Source organism: Colius striatus, chromosome 27 (assembly GCF_028858725.1).
Source record: "Colius striatus isolate bColStr4 chromosome 27, bColStr4.1.hap1, whole genome shotgun sequence".
Classification (NCBI taxonomy): Eukaryota; Metazoa; Chordata; class Aves; order Coliiformes; family Coliidae; genus Colius; species Colius striatus.
Genome location: NC_084785.1, coordinates 1,073,752 through 1,095,660, shown reverse-complemented (window position 1 = coordinate 1,095,660; position 21,909 = coordinate 1,073,752). Strand labels below are relative to the sequence as shown.

Genomic DNA, 21,909 nt, shown 5'->3' with positions numbered 1-21,909 from the left:
TTTTAGAGGCGGAGGCCTGGGAGGGAAAGATTGAGAAACTTTGGGCAGCTTTAATTCCCAAGCTTGCCCTGCCTCTTCACATCCAGGGGTTCTCATTTTGCACTTCAAGTATGTGGATACATGGGTGGTTATTTGAAAGGGAATGGTTCCATTTGCTCTGGTTGCAAAAGAAGGGTGGCCACTTGCTATGGCTAAAATACCTTGGCCATATCACCCAAAGAAGCTGTTGGTTATGGTGGCAAAAAGCAGCCTTTGAGTTTCAGCCTATGGACTTGTGCTTTGTTGAGGTTTTCTTTCTTTTTGACTAGGTTATTGTGATAAACTGACAGGTAATTAACCCTAATAGCTATTGGTAAACCCATTACACTTTTCCCTGCTGGAGGGACTGAAGCTTAAGACTGTTCTTGTTGCACAGAGGTATTGGCTTTGTCAAGATACCGTGTGGTGGGTGAGTTACGATCAGCTGCGTCACGTCTTAGGAATGGCAGTCATTTCTCAAATGTAAACCAGTGCCTGCCAGCTACATTTGTGATTTATGTGAGCAGAAGTGCAAGGGATCAGAGAGGAAGAGAGAGTGCTGCAGGATAATGTTTTCCTACTAATGGTTTGATTTGTGACAACTTCAGGTAATGCTGGGCCATCGGGGCTTGGCTTCGTGTTCAAACCTCGGACGTCTTCTGCAGAGTTGTCTCAAAATACAGTCTGTGGTCAAAGGGGTTTCATGGTACTGATGGTAGCACATAATGGCAAATTAGAGCAGGATTCATATCTGTTTCAACTTGCTGCTTGCCTTATGCCTACTGTTCCTGCAAAATGCTTCTAACTGAAACTGAAGGTGTCTGACAAGGGCCCTAGAAGGATGGAAGAGCCTGCTCCTGCTGTAGAAGTAACTGGCTTGTTTTCTGTTGCTAAAAACACCCTCCTACTCATTTTTCCTTCTGTTTGCTCTGTTAGGGTTTATGTCTAAAACTTCTCCTGTTGAATGACACCATCAGAACTTGTAACAAGGAGAAGGGACAACTTTCAATAGTAAAAAGTTCTGAATCTTCAGAGCAGTGGCCACACTTTGTTTCTGATGTAGTTCCCCATTTGTTACTGCTGTGTCTACAGTTTATTTGATGTGAAACTTGGCTGTGTTAGGTTCTTGCTTCTGTAGTCCTTTCTATTTTTTACTAATCTACATTAGCCTGAGTCTATCTGCTTTTACTTTTGGTGATTTCTGCTCTGCTCTTTAAGTAGTTCCCTCTGAAACTTATCCTGTGGACTTCAAAGGCATTGCTGACATCAATGAGGCTTGTAACCTTTTCTTATTCTTACTTGGAACAGCAATATTTCTGCAAGTGTCTGGTGACTTCAGGGTGCCTTAGCTCTTGGATATCCACTTTGAAACCTCACCAAGAGGACTGATGTTTAGGAACTATCACACGGTTCATTGTACTAACCATCAGGTCAATTTATAGAGGCTCCAAATTCTCTCATGAGGCATCCAGAACGGCTCATTGCCTTCTAGAGTTTAGGCTGAGCTGTCTCCTGCTGATTAGATGTGGGTCTCATTGTTCAGAAGTGTCAAGAGGCTGTAAGTAGCAGCTTCCCTTAGAGCTGGGTGTGCCAAGTGTTTCTAAGTTTTGCACCCCTCTCTTTCATGTTGTAGGTCTTTTGCTGTGGAACTGTTTTTGCTAGCACAAATGCAGATAGGAACCATGGAAATTAATAGCAAAATAATAGACATTTATGAGCTGGAAAAAACCCAATAGCATCCTGATAAAGGAGCAGTAAATGTGTGATAATCTTTCCCTACTGTTCAAACATTGAAAAATGGACACCTCCTCTACCCACAAGCTTTCCAAAGCACCTTTAATTAAAAGACAACTTTTTTTGTTGCTGTGTAGCTTGCACTTAACTTGACTGGTAAGATATTTCTTCCAACTAATGCTTTTAGGGGGGAAAATAATGCTATTTATGCTAGTGTGGTAAAGACACAACTGTGGGCAAGTGTAAAATGACCTTAGCTCAAAGTCATAAAGTCATTTGTCCCCTTGCTACCAGAATGAGAATGTGTTTCCAAGTCCAGTGCATTTAATTGATGATTGAATGCTTAAAATACTGCCATGAATTGTGGTGCATTTGCCAGGAAACATGTGCTAATAAAACTAGAACATAAATACGAGTTACTGAACAGCTTTTTAGGTGGCTGGTTCATGGTTTCCTTCAAAACCCCAAGATGTTACAGAGTGCTGGTTGAGCCAGTGGTTTAAATGATAAAAATGTCTTTTTGTTACAGTACAGACTATACTTCCTAGGAGGATCTCCCAGGAACAGAAGGGAGAGCATTGTTTAAAGGATGAATGGCTCTGGCAGCCTCATGAAGCTTTCAGATAGGTGTCTGGTGCATTGGCAGAGCGTATCTAGAAAACATAGTGATTGTTCTGTGAAGGTTCTTCTTTGGCCACTTGCTATGCTGTCACATCTTTGGAGGTGTTGCTGCAATAAAAGTGGACCTTTTTCTGGAAAGTGCTGAATCTGGGCAAAAAGTTCCTTGAAATGTAATGAAGATAAGTTTGCTGCTCTTGGGAAGGTTGAGACTTTATTCCTATATCATAATAAACCAGTTTATAACTTCAGCTCTGAAGTTCTAATGCTGCTTCAGAATGTCACAGGTAAAGAGTGGCCAATTGATTCTGAAAGAGCACTTTGCTTTTGTCCTATTTTTTAAAAGAGCAACTAGCTTGAATATTGGCAGCCTGCTTCTTGCAGCCCTTCTGCTGTTATTGCTCTGATGATGGAGTGGAGGCTTCAGGCTGCAGAGAGATGGAGCTTGTTTGTAAAGGAATAAAGCAGCTCTAGAAAATGAAGGGAAGGCTACAGTGCATGGTACCCCCTTCCAAAATCTTTATCTCTTTGTGTCTTGTGCAGTTTAATTAAAACTGATCTGCTTCCTGCAGCTTTGTGAGCAACCTGTTCTTCGTTCTTCTTGACAACGTAGGGATTGAGATTCTTCTTTGGCTTTTTTCCTTCTAGAGCAAGACCCTTAGTTCCCAGACTTCCAGTTCCTTGTTTTGCCACTGTTCCCCTGTTTGCCATTTAATTGTTGCTCGAGATAGGTCACCAGATAAAAATGCTTTGGAATGAAAGGTCTCTGGAAGTGTGAGACTGCATCTGGCTTGGCAGTGCCAGTTCTCTGGTAGGGGCTTGTGTCATTTTGCAAACATGAATCAATGAAACCACAGGCATCCATTATAGGAGAGTAATTGCTTACAAAGTCTGTGTTGAATGAGGACTGAAGTTAGAGGCCAACTGAAACCCCTGTGCTGCTGCATATTAGACATTCTACTTGTGTTAGCCCTGCCATGGTGAGTTAACTCCAGTGCTGGTTTCCACAGGGTCATCCAGTGGAGGGAAAAGAGTTTCTTGGCAGCATATCCCAAGTTTCTTAAAATACAGTGGGTCAATCCACGCTATAAATTCTTCTCCTGCAAATTGTGGGAGAGCTTGTCTGTCCCTGAGAACATGGATGAAAAGGGGAAGGTGTTGGAGGCCTGTGAACACGTGCACAAAGATTTATGGCTGTAATTCTCGTGAGTTACGTTTGCAGTTGGTGAAGTGAACTTGATATTCTCTGTGGGTCTGTCAGCTCGAGTCTAGTGCTGATAGCTGTAGGTGTGATGCTCCCAAGGGATAATGCTGAAGTTTTAACTCAAGTGAACTTTTATGATGAAGACTAGCCTGTAGGCACAGCTGGACTTCAGGCTGAAGCGTTTTACTCATTAGACCTTGTCTCACCTCTCCACCCTCACTCCCTCTGGAAGTAATGCATACAGCACAACTCATTAGATAGGAACACTCACAGCTTTGCACAGTAGTATTTCCATGGTTTTTCTACTTCCTTTGATGTTTTGCCCAGTAAGAACTAGGACAGTAACTTAAAGCCAGTGGCAAATTCACTTAATTCTTTTGAAAGTGCCACACGCTTTCAAGTTGGGAATGAGCTGAGTAGTCCAATTTGTCAAGTGATGGGTTTGGGTTTTTTTGCTTGTACAAGTCTACTTGAAAATTCCACTGTTGTATTTGATGTGTTGAAACACAAGTTACACATTTTCAGGCTCAGGAGCAAGGTCATTACAGGCACACTTGGTAAAACTCAGTTGCAATTGTATGAGTATTCTAAATGAGCATCTGTTTCTTCACTGGCCATAAAGATTCAGGTAAATTTAGGTGAATTTAGGTAAAGCTGATGGCAAAACTCTTGATTTCTGTGGTCATGTGATAGCTGAAACTGTTAAGGGGTTAGAACAATTGCTCTAACGAACAAGACTGTGATTTAATATCTTTGGGGAGAATACTAATCATCCAGACTAGATGTTACTGCTCAGGTTTCAAAGCAGCAGAATAAGCTGCAGGGCTTGGAAAACGTGCACCTTACAATAATATCAAGCACCCTTTAACCTAATAAGATCTATAAGCCAGCTGTCATTATGGTATCTAGTTCTTGTAGCCTCGCCAGTAGATGAAAAGGAGCAGTCTCGTCTTGTATCCTGCCCGTTGAGAAGGTCACTGTGTCACAGTGAAACCTGTTGGATGTGTGTCTTGGTAAATGAATGAAGTAATTAAACCCACTAGGTAGATGTGTTTTGTGAAATTAGAGCTGGTAAAAGATGCAGCTTTGATAGCACCAGGATCTGAAGTTTCTCTGTAGTGCAAAAGTTAAAACAACATTGGCAGCTGTTGCTGCACCTTTCCTCTCCGAGCCAGCTTTATGCTGCTCAGAACTCAGTACCACGAAGATGGGAAGGGCAGTTTGATGTCACTGACGGCTTCTGTCAACTCAAGGAAGGCTGGCTCAATGAAGCTGCAAGCTGGGTTGAGAACCATGAAGTCAGGGACCACCTTTCAGACCCAACAAGTGACGTGTTGTCGTCTTTTTACACCACGAAGCTGCTTTTGGCACTCGGGTTCCCAGTTGGGTACTCCTGCATCTGTTCATTCCACCTGAACACCGACGTGCTGCTGCATGTTGTTTAGTCTGAATCAGCCAAACCTGAAGCAGGCTGTAGCCTTAAAAACTGTTTTGCACTGTGGCTAATACATTAGTTTACCTTCCCCTTATGCTTCAAGACTGTCAGGCAGCCACCGTGCTCAAGGGAGGCTGGTAACACACTGAGAACACAACCCAAGAGCAGCCCTCTAAATCTCAGCCTGGCTAATCTTGCAGGCTACCTTGGGTGGTTGTTGTAGAAACAGTGAAAGTTGACAAAAGTGGGAGTCTTTAAGAACAGAGGCTAGGCTGTTTTCTTTTTACATCAGCATCTGAGGATACGGTCTGTGACCTGCAAAAGGAGCCACTTCATGATGTTCCAAGGAGACTGGGACTGCAGGTCTAGGTTTTGGTGTGTGGCTTTGGGTTTGTTTTGTTTTTATCAAGCATGGGATTAAGTTGGGTGTAATATATCGAGGAGCAGGTTGGCTCCTACACTGCTAGTACTGATTTATTCCTCCATTGGCTCACAGTACTCCCTCTTACTCCAGACATAAGCTGAGACAGCTAATGTAGATTAATTCTTTATCTGATCTTAAAATCCCAAAGGGCCCTTCAGAGTGAAAATAATGAAAGTAGAGAGCCTAGTGAAGAGGATTACACAGCTAATGATTTGTGCTCCCATGGAGCAAGGTCTGTGTTAGTATGCCATAATGCTAGAACTGCTGCACTGGTAACCTCATTCTGCTGGCCACTGACATAAAAGTAAGTCCAGAAAAATCAGTGGTCATCAAGGAAACTTGTTCTTGAGTCTCATCAGTGTAACAAAGGATTCCTCTGCAGTTCAGATCACAGAGGCAGCTACAGTTTGGCTTCTTCTACCCCAAGTACACTTGCAGAGAGATAAAACAGCTTATGCTGTGCTGACATTATTCTGGTACCCAAATCAGTGTATTTTTAGGCTGTATCTCTCTGTCCTGTATTGCAATAGAGACTCACAGTAAGTATGCAAGATGTTAAAGGTCTGCCTCAAGCTCATCAGGTATTTGCCTCTGAAGTCTGGTGATGGCAGTTAATAAGGATTTGCATTCATGCCATCTTGTTATTCTGGATTATTTGCATTCAAAATGCTAAGCAAGTCACTTGGAACTTCATAGAACTCAGCCTGAAGCTGAGCATCAACCAGTTCAGGAGTGGTGGTACTTTTCATACCAATCAGTTACACGTTTCCCAGTGCTGAACCATGACTTACTTTTTGAAGTAGGCTGACATATAAATCTTAATTATGCTGTTCTCAACTTTTCAGCCACGAATTCCTGGGAAGTTACAAGAACCTTTTTTTGCTCCAACATCAAAAAGCCTTTGTTCCTATTAAGAATTAATTCCTTGGGCAGTTCCTTGTTTTTTAAATCAAGCCACTGTGGGTTTTTTTGGTTACATCTTGGCAACAGCCAGCATACCAGGCTTCTGCAAGTGGGGCTGTCCAGCAGAAATGCCATTTCTTAATACAGGCTTGTTGCAGCATAAAAGCACACGCTTCTGTTTCCATACAATAGGTTTTGACTCTTCAGTTGAAAGATGGAATGAGATGAAGTCTGGTTATTGCAACAGCGCTGAATGTGATGCTTTGTTCAGAGGAAGCAAGGCACAGCCCTCTCCTATCAGATATGGTGAGGGCAGACTTCAGAGAAGTGGGACGTGGTATTTGGAAGCAGTTATCGTGTCTTTGGAATGGGTGGAGGGGTGGTTATTTTGAGCCAAGTTGAGATAATGGATCTTCCAGTGACTATGTTTTTCAGGCCAATAATCCACATTTCGGATCCATTCAAACAAGTTACTGAGGGAGGGATTTCATTTCATTCTGCTTTGAATTGCACACAGAATAGTATGTGACAGCTTCTGCCTCGTTCACTTCGGTTTCAGACATTTTAGCTGAGCTTTGCTTTTAGAACAGGCTTGGAATGAGTTACTGTCTTGTGGCTAAAATGAGTCTAGGAGTTTTCAGCTTTGAATACGCTGCAGATGAACAGTGTGACCTTCAGTTTTGCTGTCCTCAGTTTCTCTGCATGCAAAAGAGAACAACTGCTAGCTTTCTAACATGCATCAGTGGGACTGTGTGAAGAACACCCCATTAGTGCAGGAGATCATTTGTCCACATGTGTACTGACTCTTTGAAGCCAGGTCCATATGTGGCACTGGAGCTGACTGTGCCTTACAAATGAATGCTGTTATTAGCACTGAAGAAATAAACCTGACCCTGTCTTTGTGGAAACATATGCCAATTCTCCCACTGGTTTTGCTAAAAGCTGGATCAGGGTCAGTGGGTTGCTGACAGACCTGTTGCAAGTAAAGCCTTCTCCCAGGACTCTTGGATAAAACAAAGCTTTGTGGCTTTTCAAAGGGGAGTTTGGGGTTGTGGGTTTTTTGTTCTGTTTTGTAATAGAATTGTGTTTCTTCTCATTTTCTGCCCCACACGTGACATTGAAGCTTCTTAACTGTTTTCAAGTGCTGCTGTCTGGTGTTTCACAGATGAGGAATGTGTGCTGTGATTCATCTTGTGTCTTTAATCAGCTGGATGGAGTGACATAGCTAAACCTGCTCTTCCCATCACAATACAGCTCCCATCAAACTACCTTCTCAGAAACTTCCAGCTCACTGCTGCCTATTAGTCAGAGCCCTGCTTATCCAGGGAAGCCCAGGCTATCTCAGGACTCCTTTGCCATTTGTATAGCCCTTGTTTCTGGTGATGACTGTTGCGTGATGCTTAGGAAGAGAGCTGTGTATCCCCAGACATCCATTGTGCACATCCCATTGTGCAATGCCTTTAGAGTTTCTTCTCAAACTGTTTTGAGGAATCACCTTCTGCCCTGAAGCATGAAAATTGCTTCTCCTTATCTTCCCCTGCATTACTCTGGCTGCCTGTCATTGATCATAAAGTTGTCTGTTGCCCTTTTCAAACCAGCCCCAATGTTGACTCCTCTGACCTTCCCTCCTAATGAATCCATAGGCTGGATACACTGTTGAAATAAACATTTCTTAAACTTTCCACTAATCAAACTAGGGGACTGTAAATTAAATAACATGATACATTGCTTCTAGTTCCTCTCAAATAGTGTGATGATTAAAACAAACCAGTATCTCCTTATGGACCATGTTTTCCACCTCTGCCTCTTTATTTAGATGGAGTTTGATAGACTTCAGTGCTGCTTTTCATTTGTGATGATAAAAGGAATAGGATCACTGTTCTAAAGTGAATTTCAAAGGACAAAATGTCAAGTGAAGTTTAACTTGAAGCAGAAAGATTTATCTTTGGATATTCCTGCAGATTTGGGACAAAAAGGGGTTTTTTCCCTTCGTCCTTTCTTGCTGCTCTGTCAGGATTTTATATAAAAGAACTTTATTTTTTCATGCCATGACTGTGTGTGTTATGTGCAGCTTCCTTTATCTTTTAAGTCTGAAAGGGGTCACATTAAATACACACCACGAGAAGAGGCTGAGCAGTTCAAGTAACTGCAGATGGACTACTTCGGGCAGGACTGACTTCAAGCAGCAGGAAGCATCAATTGTAAACAGTAAAGCTCCCAGGGAAAATATGCCAGCAATTTGTCTCATATAACCTTGTGTGTAACCATTGGGTATGAGATTTTATATGCAGTCACTCTCTGTACTTGCTTAATTCAATCTGGCAAAGAAAGACCTCAGATTTTGCCCTTTTTGAACGTGCAAGGACAGAAACATGTTCCTTCAGCTTGTAAATGCTAAAAACATGGGGGTCTGAAACCTTTCTGGTATGGGAGGGAAAGAGAGGGGAACTGCAATGTTTAGTTCTTCCTCTTCTTGTGGCTGTTGTGCTCTTTGGGTTTGAATTAACTGGCTGTGTTCTCAGAAGAAAGGCTTGTGTGATGCCCGCCCACCTTTCTGTTAGACACTTGGTGCTGCTCAGACTGCTTTTGTCTGCAGCTAAAGCAGCAATTTATGGAAAAACACAGAATGGTATTTATATAATGTTTGTTTGTCCCAAAGCAACCCAAGGCATCTAGAAATGCTGTGCTGGAATCCCTGCACATATAAGCACATGTGCATTTCTGAACAGCAGCGATTTCTCACGCTGAGCACAGCCACGAAACAGGAATCCCAAACAGCATCTTAGGACCGAGAGTAAGGCAGTCCAGCTGTAACCACAGGAAGAAACTTCATCAGACAGAATGTAATCAGCCAAGTTAGAAATTAGCTCTGCTTTAAATCTTCTAACTCTGCTGACAGTGCTTTGGGATTATTAATGCCCATAGACATGATGCCTGGACTTCACCTGAGAAATGACACCACCTGAGGAGCACGTTGTCCCTGCAGCATGTTACGGGCCAGCAGTTCAGCAATGTCTCCAAAGGAAGCCTGGATTGCTTCATCCATCCATACTGCTTCCTGCTGCACCTTGGGGACATTTGGAGATGTCTCATCCAAGTGATGGGTTGCAACATCCCTGCTTAACATCAGTGGTTTGGCGGGTTTGCTGCAACAGAAGGCATGGCCACAGGGAGTTTGGGTCAGGTGCTGCACTTTTATGCTGACCTCTGCAAAGCCTTGCAGAACTATTTTCTGTATCTGTCAGAACAGTTTATTTTTAACTGCATCAAATACAATATTAACCAGTTCTTCTGTCAGTTTACAAGCTCAGTGTCTGTCAAAGCAGGGTAGTTTGTAATGGATTGCTCTCATCTGCTCCTGGGTATATTCCTGTTTGCTTTTGGACATGGTTATTTATTTGGCCAAAATTTGCTGCCAAAATATTGATTGGATTTTTACTCTTGAGCCTATTCAGAAGCCTTTAAGGTGTCTAAACTGAATCTCCAGAGCACCAGTCAGTTTTTAATATCTTGGCTTACAACACCTTTGTGGAGAGGGAGAGGAAACACGACATTGAAGCAGTTGCTGCCTTAGGAGCAAAAGTCCTGTAACATACCTGTAACCTTCTGAAAAGCTCCATCACAGGCTCACCACAAACTCTACAGGCACTATACAGTGTGTCTCTACACTGCAGAGTGTGTCTCTACAGGCACTGAAGTTAGGGTAGGCATGAATGAGGGACCACCTTGAACAAACACTATCCCAGCAGCATGAGAAAAGGAGTATCTGTCTGTGATCAGGGTCTGTTTCAGATGCTGCAGGAAATTCACATTGCCTGGCTACTTCTGTGGGGTTATTTATAGTCACAATATTTTAAAGCAAGCTGCTATATGTGAGATAATTTCCGGTGTGGTAAGCCACAGTCATCTGTTTGTGCTGGATCCTTGCCAGGAGGCAGTGTACCTCATCTTGACAGAAATGATAGGCATTTGATGTGAATTTCCTGACACAAGAGCTCCTTTTGGAAATTGGTTCTTTCTTTACTTTCCAGGGAGGCTTCATTTAGAAACCTTCTGAAGGTTTTTCCCAAAGCCCCCCCTGAAAATGTTTGTGTGATTTATTTCCCTTCTTAACAACTAAACACTGTGCTCACTCCACTGATACGTTTGGTTGGGAAACAGCTCTGGAGATGGAACTATGACTGCAGTGTGTGAGAAGATTGCATTGCTGCATTGAAGATTGGTACTTCAAGCAGTGTTTTAAGTAAATAAAGAAGATAATCTTGGTTTTTTTTTAGAGTGGTCTGTCCTGATTTAGCCAACCAAGTCACTGAACTGTGGCAAAGCGTTGTCCTGACTGTTCTGTGCCTTTCCAAGCAAACTCAGATTAAACCTTCTTGTCTTCACAAGCCTCCAGCCAAGGAAGACTCTTCAGCTTTTCCCAGAAACTCTGCAGCTCAAGAAAGTCCCAGAGAAAAGGCAAATTGTGGGTTCTGAGCATAATCCTATTCCCACTGGAAATCCGATAAACATTCAGATTAGCTTTGTCTCTGGTGGGGATTAAATTTGCAGAGAATCTCAAGATTTTGTGCTAAGATTGGCTCTTGTCTGGGAAGAGCCTTTACTGGCAAATAGCCTGAGGCTTTTCATATAGACTAGTGGCATTTTTTTTCCTATGGCATCCAATTTGTATTGTTTTACCAGTGCTTGTGAGTGCTATGCTGCAGTTACACTAATAGCAAACAACAATTACCTAATTGCTCCATAACCTCTGCCTGAGATAATAGTCACCTTTGCTGGGCAGGTTGTCAGGAAAGTTGGGAAGATGCAGCTTCATCTATAGTGTCCCAGATCTGTATTCTCAAAGATAAAAGACAAACTTTATGGCAACTTTCAGGAACTGATGATAAGAGCCTGGAAATGGATTTCTGGTGTATCATAAACACAGGATAGCTTAGAGACTTTATAGTGCTTTTTCAAACCCATAGTGTGCCTTTGGCAGCTGCCATGGTACCAGATTTCAACATCTGATTACCTCCCAGCTTGTCTGAGTGTGTTTTTCATCTCTCCTTTCTCTCTCTTTCCCCCTTTTTAGCAATCTACAACTATGATGCTGTCAAAGATGTGGAGCTGTCCTTGCAAGTTGGAGACACCGTTCACATTTTGGAGATGTGTGAAGGTACAGATCACTTCCAAGTGCTTTGCAGTGGGTTTTGGGAACAGATATAACAAATTAAATGTCTTTTAAAAAAAATAGCACCAGCTTCAGGTCTGCATTTGCAACTTCTGATATGGCCAAAGGCACGAAGCTTGCTGTGTAGTGGTTGCTGGATGCACTTGACTTTTAAAATGGGATTAAAAATGCATAAAATACAGAAGCAGGAGTGGTGTCTACACTGTTCCTGGCAGAGGTTTGTCAGGGTAAGGTTTCACTTGTATCTCAAGGAAGAAACATTTCTTTCTGGCTGTTCATTCCTGTTTTCACAGCACATGTGTTTACCTTGGCTCCTCCTTGTGCCAGGCCAAGCACTTCTGGAGTCGTGATGAACTGATGCAGCTGGAAAATAAGAATAATTCCTTTTTTAAAGCAGCTTTTAACCTGAATTAGCTCTTTGATCTGTGACAATGGAGGCAGTGGATGAAAGAAAAGGAGAGGGCAGGTCTGTTTTAAAAGTGATGTTGGTTTAAGCTGTAAAATTAGACTGGCATTATGTTTTTAAAAGCCTCCAGGTATGGAGCTTCCAGCCCTCTCCAGGCTCTTTGTCACAGTGCTTAACTGGGAACTTGTCTTCATAACACCTTAGTGTAAAACATCTTGCAGAGAGGAAGACAAAATGCATGTTTTAAGATGAAAATGACACTTGTATGATTCATATCTACTAGATAAGCTGGACTGTGTAATGAAGATTTTATATTAGGAATGGAAAACAGCCATTTAATTATTTTACACCATACACTAGTCACCAATTCGTTTTGGAAAGCTCTCCAAGATTCAAACACCCTTTCCAAAATACAAATCCAATCATTTTCACCAGCAGCATCAGTTTGACAAAGTCTCAGGAGTACAAAAGCTCTGTAGAATCTCTGCTGGGAACAGCAAGCTACTTGTGTAGCAATTTGTTCTCAGCCAATTGTTCTCTTTCCCCTTCTCTTTGACCTTGACACTGGAAATAGCCAGCCAGTTCCTACATGTCAAACCAGATTATGTTGCTGATGTGGGTTTTTACACTGATGTGTGTGATAGTGGTGAGTGTGTTTGGCTGGGGGGAGAGAGAAGAGGGAAAACAAATCCATGTGTAGCATGAACTGGTTTTGCATAAAACAGCACAAGGGAGCATCAGGGATGGAAATTGGCCTCACAAAGAGGATTCCCCATGGACTTCCCAAAATGTTGGGGTGTTTCTTTCTTTTTCTTCAGTTTTTTAAACCAACTTCATTATTTAACCCTGCTACTTGGTCTGTATCCAGCTGTTTAACAGATACAGTCAAGAACAAGAAATAAATGCACAAATGGCATCACTTTTTGCTACCTGAATTGTAGTAGATTTGAGCCTGAGAAGACTGACTGACTATAAACTACTGGGGAAAGTGGATGTGCTTTGGTTGTTTTCATATGCTGAGCCGTCAGCCTGGCATCCTAACTTGTGACTGGGGCACCTAGGGTTTACAGCAGTAAAGACAGCCAAAAATTCAGGCCAGGTGTTTGTGAATCTAAAGGAAAAGGGTATATCTGAGATGGTAACTGGCCACATTTCCCTTAAATTCCTCTTAAAAACACCAAATTCTGATATTCTGTTTGCTTTAGAGGAAATTCTCATGACTTACCATATCTGTTTCTTTTGGTACATCAGCTTTCAGCTTTGTTCCCAGATACCTGAGGGCTGTGTTTGACAATCAGTGTTCTCACAAGAACCTTTCTTCTCATGCTAATGATGTATGCCTACAAATACAGCTCCACTCTGATAGAAGTGGAGTTTTGTTCCACTAATCACTGTCCTAATCTGGATACACAAGTCTCAAATTAGGAAAAAAAAAAGCTTTCATTTAAGCAGGGTGCTGGCTTCACAAGAAGAAAGGCTCAGAAATGCTTCATAAAGTCCTTTTTCTTAGGCTCTGTAAGTTATCCCTGCAGCTCCAAGCTGAGGGTGTTCCTTGGGTATCAGTAGCATTCCTTAGGGAATTAAGGAGGAGCTTTTCAGCATTGTCCAGAGGCTCTCATGTCATGGAAATAGCTGTTTGGAAAATCTTGCTCCTTGCTATTGTTCAGGATGCACAGGAGCATCTTTTGTGAGTTGCCAGGAGGTTCTCAGGGCTGTTGCACCAGCACTGGCTTCCCGCTGTCAGTCATCTAGAACCTGCCTCCTTTTACCTCCTGCTTGAAGTGAGCAGGTAATCATTCCTCAGCTGAGCTCAGTGAAGGCTCTCAGTGTATCAAACAGCCTTTACTTGACAGCTCTTTGTGTTCTGCATCTGGGTTTTTGGCTGGCTCCACACTGTCTGTAACAATTGAAGTGCACAGCTTGTTCCTTGTCAGTGGAAGCTTGTGCTGGGTTTGGGTGTTAACAATAAATGTTATCTGAGTCTCTAGTGGTTGAAAAGCTTTGAGACATAACACTGATACAGCTAGGACACTGAGGGAGATGTGTGAGAGGTAAGGAGCAATAAGGTGAATTCAAGTGCAAACCAGATGCAGTTTGGAGCATCCTCTGCTTTAGGAGTGCTTTGCCACTGACCATGGTGTCTCACAAACTCTTCAGGTGGAGCATCTGCAGTCAGGAGCTGCTGGTGTACTGTCTAATGGCCTCACAATGAGAAAAAGCACCTTTAAATTGCAACATCCCCTCTCATTTATGCTAGTGCATGCTATCAGGAATTAGAAGCCTGTTATAAATGCTGCACAGTTGGCCAAACCTGAGGTGAGCCTCTGGCATTGCACTTCTGTTAGTAAATCTTTTCCCATGCTCTAAAAAAAGATGTGTGCCCTAATAAGTCCCAGTTATAATTCCATAGTCTACACTGTGCAGCATTTCCTTCAGTCCAGGAAAATGAAGATTGTGGCATCCTGCATCTTTGTCCATCAGCCATTAGGTGGAGTTGCAAGTGGGGTTTGCATGTAGATGGAGTCTAAATTTGCCTATTGAGTGTTTTACTTTGAGACTGATTTTAAATACCTTTTGAAATGTCTCAGTAGGGCTTTGAAATGCTGTGGGGTGTTCATTACACATGGAGGACACCAGTTTCATTATACATGAAGATCTGGAAGGTACTGTTTCTCTTAGACATACCTTCCCTTTAAAACAAGTGCACATATACCCTCTGCAAAGCCTAGTTTTGTTAGTTTAGATGTTTTTGGCATGATAAACTCTGGTAAACTGCAAAGCAGGTTCTTTTTCCTTCTTTCTGTGATTGGCTGTCTGGTTGCCAAGGGGCATGAAGTCCTTGTACAAAATAACTTGTCCACTTGATAATGAGATAAGCAGTGCGTGCTTGTGGTTGCCAAGACTGGGCATTTACTGCAAAATCCAAGAAGATAAGGAAATTTGCTGTGTCCAGTACTTTGAAGGCTGCTTCAGTGCAGGATTTCCTTACTCTGTGGGAATCTGTCCTTGAGGAGTGAGCTGGGGAGGATGCAGTTTTGTTCAGGGGAGTCTTTTCTGATCTGCAGTATACATCATTATTTCCCTGGGAAACAGCCAGATTGTGGATAAATTGTGCCCATATACCATGACTCCAATCCCTTTCTTCTCATGCTGAAAATAAGTTTGCATTGAGTTTGTTGGTAGTTTCAGTCTTTTCTCTTTGCTCTGAGGGCTGTAGGTGAGTGAAGCAATCCTGTGTGTGACTGCTGTCAGTGCAGTGGTGCATGCTGAGGGACTGAGGGACGGCACACTGCAGTGGAAGAGGAGCAAAGACTTTGTGGTTAAGCACATGAGCTGGGATTGCTTCACTGTGTGTAACTTCTCATCACCTAAACTCTTGTAATTAGTAGAACTGTTCTTAGATTTTCTGACCTTTTAAGTAGTGCATAAAATCCAGGTAAAGGGAGGTAAAAATGAGGAAACAAAACCAACCCCAAACTTTGTGACGTTTCTTTGCAAGGCTCAGTCTGCTCTTGTGTTTTAATCAGACTTCATTTCAAAGGGGTGTTGTAGTCACTGACATGTACCATCTCATCTTCAGCAACACATCTCTGCTTGGGGAAAATGCTCAAGAGAAACATGGAACTAGTCCATCATTCCTCAGAAGCTTTAGGCAGATTCTGGGGTTTTTTTTAAAGAGGAAATCAAAGAAGCAATTGAGCAATGTCAGAAGCTTTTGTTCTTCTTCAAATGATGGGTAAGATCATTGAAAATTGGAGCAGAATCCTGAACAGGCTGCAGGAGAAGCTTGCTGAAATAGTTTTGCATAACAGCACACAACATGCTTTTATGCAATGATTGCAACATATTTTACAGGAACGTGGTTAATGCCAAGAAGCCATTTTAAATATGAGGAAGCTATGGTATAGAAGAGCTGAGAGACTGTGTCAAATGGAACTGAAATCACTGGGAAAACGTTCATGTTAAATTCCATGAGCTTTCCATCACACTCTAGATAACTTCTACTTGACCATTCAATTAATTACAACTTAGGTAAAAATAGAACCTAAATCTTCTCATCCCTAATCCAGTACCTTATCCATTGGCCCATGATCAATGTATAAGCTTGTCTTCATCCTCTGGAAGGAATGGAATTTCTTCTTTCCTCCTAATTTACTACTGGAGTATTGGGGTTTATGTGATCAGGCTGATTCACCTTCTTATTGCTTTAGAAAGGGGACAAAAACTGTGCTTAAAAAACCCACAAACACAACACACACACAAAACAATCCCCCAAAAAACCCCCTAAAGCAATAAAACATACTCCAAGCTCTAATTTGTGATGAGGGATCTGAGAGCCAAGGTTCTTTCTGGAACCTTCTTTGCTAAATACATCAGTATATGAAGTAAAAACAAAAAGGAAAGAAACCAACTCACTCTCACCTCCCCTGTTCTTTGCCTGATTATTCCCTTAAATCCCTTTGCCTTCTTGGTGCTGCTCTCTCTGCCAGTCAGCTGAACATAATCTTCTTGCATCAGTGGTGTTGTCTGTCTTGATAGCTCTGAACATCATTCATGCCTTATAGACCATAATCTATACCTTTTGTAAGTGAGGGTGTCAGTTCATGGTAGGAAGAGACACCCTACTGCCCTCCTCTTAGGAACAACCAGAACAGTGGTGCCTCTGCAATAGTAGATCTCAAATGAGCAGGATGGATAGGTTTGTGTCACAGGACGGTGGTGATAATGCCAATGTGTATTTAATGTGTGTTTGGTTGCTGTAGACAGGAAGATGAGATGCATGTAAATGTTTCTGTTTCCCTTTGACAGGCTGGTACCGAGGCTACACACTCAGAAATAAAGATAAGAAGGTATGATCTCACTTTTCAGGGACTGGAATTTTTATTCCACACCTTGCCAGACCCCATCTGGTGCTGTGATCTGCTATGCCTCTGCTCTATTTCTGGTCTTCATATTGTGCAGCTCTCCTGATCGTTATATCCTTAGTGACAGAAATAAATGCCCTTGAGCTGAATGTTTCAGAACCATTAACTGGGTCCTCTTCCATCATCAGCGTGTGTAATGTAGTTTGAGCTAGCAAAATGGACTGTTGCATGTCTGCATACGCTGGCTTATTGCTTGATTATCATGGTCTTGGACCTGTACACAGCATTAGTTATATGTAATGGTAAGATTTGGCTTGGAAAGTATTGCAGAAGTTGTGCATGTGTGGATCTCAGTCAAACCAAGCTGCTTGAGGTTTGTGAGAGGAGTCTGAAAACTGTGTGGAATCCTGGCACCTCTCATGTGGTGACATCCTTCACAGTCTCCATCTTTCAGGCATAAAGAAGGGAATGAAAAGAAAACACAAAGATTGCAGCACTCCTGGAAGGTTTCCCTTAAATAAAGGGAACTTGGGACTGCTGAATTTCTACAAATGCTGTCACTTGTGAGCTTGTCTAGCACCAAGGTAGCTTGACAAATGGCTCCATAGCAAAGGCAAATGAGTATGGCAGAGAGTTTGCAGGAGTTTACAGTATTTCATATAGGGAGATGAGTGTCATTGCATTGAAACAAGAAACAGACTTCTCTGAGGTGCTAGGATCAGCTATAGTGCTCAAGGGTGCAGCCTGATGCTCCTTACTGTCTTCTTCCCTGTGATACTGGCCTGCTGGACCTAAAATGTTTGTGTTACAGGTAAACAGCAAACATCAGTCACTGTTCTGCTGATTGTGTTCTTGCCCCTTTCCCCTGCTGTCTGTTGAATGACATTTTCACCCTGTTGCATCCTGTGGTGCCATTAATGTGATTTCTGTGTTTCTTTTTAGGGCATTTTCCCAAAAACATATATCCATTTAAAAGAGGCAGTTGTGAAGGACCGAGGGTAGGTTGGTGCTGCTTGACCTGTGCTTTTGGTAGCAAAACCAACTGGAATGTTGTTTCATTTAACAGCAAACAAAAACCCAACCTAAGAGCAGTGGTGGTTGTAATGAATGGTACTGGGCCATGAATGCAGGAGGGCAGACCCCCTGGGCTAGGCTTCTAGTAAAGCACTGTGCACACCAAAGCAATTGTAGGCATAGGGGCAGGAGATGACTGCTTTGAAAAATAAGCAAGCTCTGCTAGACAAGTTAGTAGTGAGGCAGATCAATCAAGCCACATTGAGCTCCTCTGGGGACTCCTGCAAGTCGTAACACACTCCTGCTTGCAGCCAAGTAGCCAGCAGGAGTGTGGATTCCTTCCTGTCTTGGAAAACATGTAAGGAAATGACTCCTCATTCGATTCTTAGAGCTGATTCTGTGATGGTTGTAGTGAGAGGAAAACAGCAGTTGCAAAGGAAAAGACTTTAGAAAGTGCTTCTAAAAAAGCCCAGACAACTGTGGCCAAGTCACTGTTGCAAGTGGTGATTCTCCCAAACAATTCCTGTCTGTTCAGCACGTTCCTGGAACAGATCCATCGAGAAGAACAAAACTGAAGGAAACTTGCAACATATCTGAATGAAAAATGAATAATGAATGTGTATGGATGTGTTGGAGAAGCAACTGAACAGCTCAGGAATGTTGGCAGTGTGTGTGAGTGGATTGTGTGAATATCAGACCCTCTGAAAGTCTCCATTTACACGTTGATCAGAAAAGGCTGGTTTGTTGTCAAGTTTAATCTCAGTGTAACACTTTCTGAATGTATTTTATCCTTTCATTTTTCTCTAGACAACATGAAACAGTGATTCCAAGTGAACTGCCCCTTGGACAAGAACTCACTTCTACCCTGAGGGAGTGGAGAGTTATCTGGCACAAGTTGTATGTGGTAAGCTTTCTGCAGTGGTTGGCATTTTATTACAAGCCCTCAGATGAGAGGAGGCTGGGCTTTTTGCAGGGCACATTAAGACTTTGAATAGAGTATTTATACAGAATTGTAAAGCTATCATTACTGTAAAATTGGTTTTGAGAGGCTAAAACTGTTCTACTTCCCACTGAATGGGATGTGTGATCATAGAAGTGTGGCTTGGTCCACACTGCAGTGCTCGCTGTGGTCAAGTGTGTGATGACACAGCACTGGTGCAGCACTGACTGGCACAAGTCACACTCAGCATCTTGTCAGCTGATGGGGGCTGTGTGTGTGAGTCACAGTTCACTAGTACAATAAAGGTTCCTGCTTTGCCTGATGTGTGTCTGCCTCAAATAAAGGGGAAGGCATCTTGGTTGTGACAAACCCTGATGGTTTTTTAACAGAGCCTTTAGCAAGTGTGAACTCTTCTGTAAGTATTGTAGAACCAGAATGATTGATCCTCTCCCTGGTGTGACTACAGCTCAAACAGGCAAGACAGAGAAAGGATGGGAAGATAATTAGGGCTGTATGTGTTGGGAAAGGACTTGACTTGTTAAGAGCCACATCATATATTCAGTTCTCAGTAAAGCTGGGCAGAGACCTCTCATCTCCTTAATGAGCTTAGTAGCCTCATAGTCACCTCAGGAAAGCCAGAAGCCAAGGTTATACATGGATTTGATGGCTCTACTGAGGTAGGTGCATTCTTGCTCAAAGGAACATAACTGGAGTTCACAGTGAATTGCCTTCTTTGGAAGGTGATTATTAAGGCACATTAAAGAGAGTCAAAGATGGGGTTTGTTTTGGTTGGTAGTGAGTTCAGCCTGCATAATGTGTGCTCTGAGGCTTTAATTAAGATTACAGAATGGTTTTAAACTAGCTTTAACCATTCAGTTCACCCAGAGCAAGCTTTCCTATTGAAAATCTCACCAGGCCACAAGCCCATTCTGTTTGTGTACCACGAACCCACAAGAATTTGTTCCACCCTCTTAACTTAAGGAGAAGCCTTATGTGACGTTATTACTGTGTGAGAAGAGTTTTGTTCCTGCCTTTTCTTTCCTCAATAACTAAAGGATCCTGAGGTTAGGATCCTGGTTTTTGTTAAAGCAGACATCTTTCATGTTCCTGTGCTTAACCAACAGGAGTCTTAAAATAGTCTTGGAAAGTGCTGTGGTTTGAAATGGGTCTGAGCTTGTTTAGTTTTCCCCTGTAGTATGGATAAAAAGAGAAGGCTAAAGGAGGAAGGAGGTATTAAAGGAGAAAAAGGAAACACAAGGGACTTTGTCATTTCACTTCTTTCATCCCTGTCTTTTCAGCAAGGATTGCAGCAGTGGGGAGATCTCCACTGCAAAACAAATAGAAGAAGGAGTGAGAATTTGTAACTGTGAATAGGAGTCAGTGAATGTAACCAGCTGTGGAGATAACTCAGATTTAGCTCACTGTCCCAATGAAATCTACTCTGTGCTTCCCTGAAAGCTAACATCACTTACCTTCTCTTTGCAAGTATTTTTATGCAAGCTAAGAACACGTTTTCCTGTGTTTACTAAGTGTATCTCTGATATCTTCCCTATAGGAACTCATACAACCCCTGGCAGCCCCTTTGCCATTGCCCAAATCTAAGGGAAGATGGCTACTTAAAACTCCCTGTAGATGTGTGTTCTCAGGGGCAAATTATGTGCAGTTTATACCATTTGTGTTCTTTGCAGGGACCAGAATGGGGAAATAATTGAAATGAGTTTCTCTTTCTGCTGTGTGGGAGCAGCTGGGGTTCACAGTTAAACATTAACAGCTTTGATACAGAGAGCTGACGCTTGTCAGCTGCTGCCTGGATGTACCAGCAAGATACTGGTGGCCAATTCCCACTAGCTGTTGAGTGAGACACGGTCAGAAACCTCTTGACAGTCATTTTGGAGCTGCATAACCATAAATGTTGTTTCAGTAGATTAAAGTTTAATGTCCTTTAATTTGTGGCACTGCCCTCTGAAAATGAGCTGCACTTGGTAACTGGCTCCATATGTGGTGGTAATGAGAGGATGAGGTCTGGGCTCCCTTTTGAATGGCATAAATGGTTTAGTTGACACTTTTAAAGGCTTGATTACATATCTTAGTGCTTATTTCTACAATTACCACATAGTTATCCATGTTATAATTACAGTGTTAGCCTTGGAGCCTGATAGGAAAGAGGTGTATAAGAGTGTGACTAATTTTATTAGGGTGGAGACAGTAAATAGCATGAGAAATGTTTCCATTAGTTAAAGATGATAAGAGTAGAAATGGCAGGAGGAAACTCTCCACAAAGCAGGTTTTGATGTTGTGTTCAGTCAGTGCTTTATAATTACAGGTGCTGCATTCATAGCAAAAGATGAAGATGCAGCAAACAGGAGTGGGTACCTGGGGAGATGGGGGAGGTGGTGCCTGGGAATCCAGTCTTGTGATCTTTTAGTTGCATTTTTGGACAACCTCTAGTATGGTAGTTTCTGAGCTGCTGGGGTAGTGCTTAAAAGCATGGGATGGGTCAAGACTGAGTGCTGTGAAGAGCTGATAATCTTCAGGTGATTGTGTTTCCACAGAGCTGCTCTGATTTCTCTGCAGCTCTTGTCTGGAGGTCACACATAGACATGGCAATGCATGTGTGAGTTACCTGCATGTAGAATATGAACCTTGAAACATAAGATGCATGCTGGCAGGGCAGTGTCTCAGATATCACTGCATTTTGTTCTTGTTCCTTTTTTAATGTCATGGTGTTTGAGTGTGTGATGGGGCAGGATGAGAGAGGAACAGCTATGAGAAAGAGCCTGTGTGGGCTTCAGTGTTGGTCATCAGTATTATGTTTTGGTATCAGCTTTACACTTTTAAAAGGAAAGTAAGTTTTTGCCTCCAAGTTTTGCAATCTGAATGGGTGAAATAAATGGGAAACATGCTTAAAAATGATTTCCCAAAGTGCCTTTTTATGTTAAGCTGGCATTCCTGTCTCAATCTCATAGAAATCAATTACAGTCAGTTAATATCCCCTCTCTGCCCTGAATGTAGAAAGTACCCATCATACCAGTTCTGAAGTTCTGCTTTTGTCTGAGCCTCTTTCTGAAGTAATGTCCTGAGGAAAAGTTGAAGACCCTGAATCTGAGCCACTGAAACCTTGACAGTGCAAAGCACTGGAGAGTTTGTTACACAAGTCTAATCTTTGAGGGTCATG

The 21,909-nt window shown here is 42.3% G+C and overlaps 1 protein-coding gene across 3 annotated transcripts in view; it reads left to right on the top strand.

Moving 5' to 3' along the window:
• Positions 1 to 21,909, top strand: part of DOCK5 (dedicator of cytokinesis 5) — a 74,010-nt gene that overhangs the window by 3,869 nt on the left and 48,232 nt on the right. For all 3 annotated transcript variants that reach the window (XM_010203540.2, XM_062015829.1, XM_062015830.1), the window contains exons 2-5: positions 11,411 to 11,494; positions 16,725 to 16,765; positions 17,723 to 17,778; positions 18,602 to 18,698. In XM_010203540.2, coding sequence (XP_010201842.2) covers positions 11,411 to 11,494; positions 16,725 to 16,765; positions 17,723 to 17,778; positions 18,602 to 18,698 — 278 coding nt within the window. The remainder of the gene's footprint in view (positions 1 to 11,410; positions 11,495 to 16,724; positions 16,766 to 17,722; positions 17,779 to 18,601; positions 18,699 to 21,909) is intronic.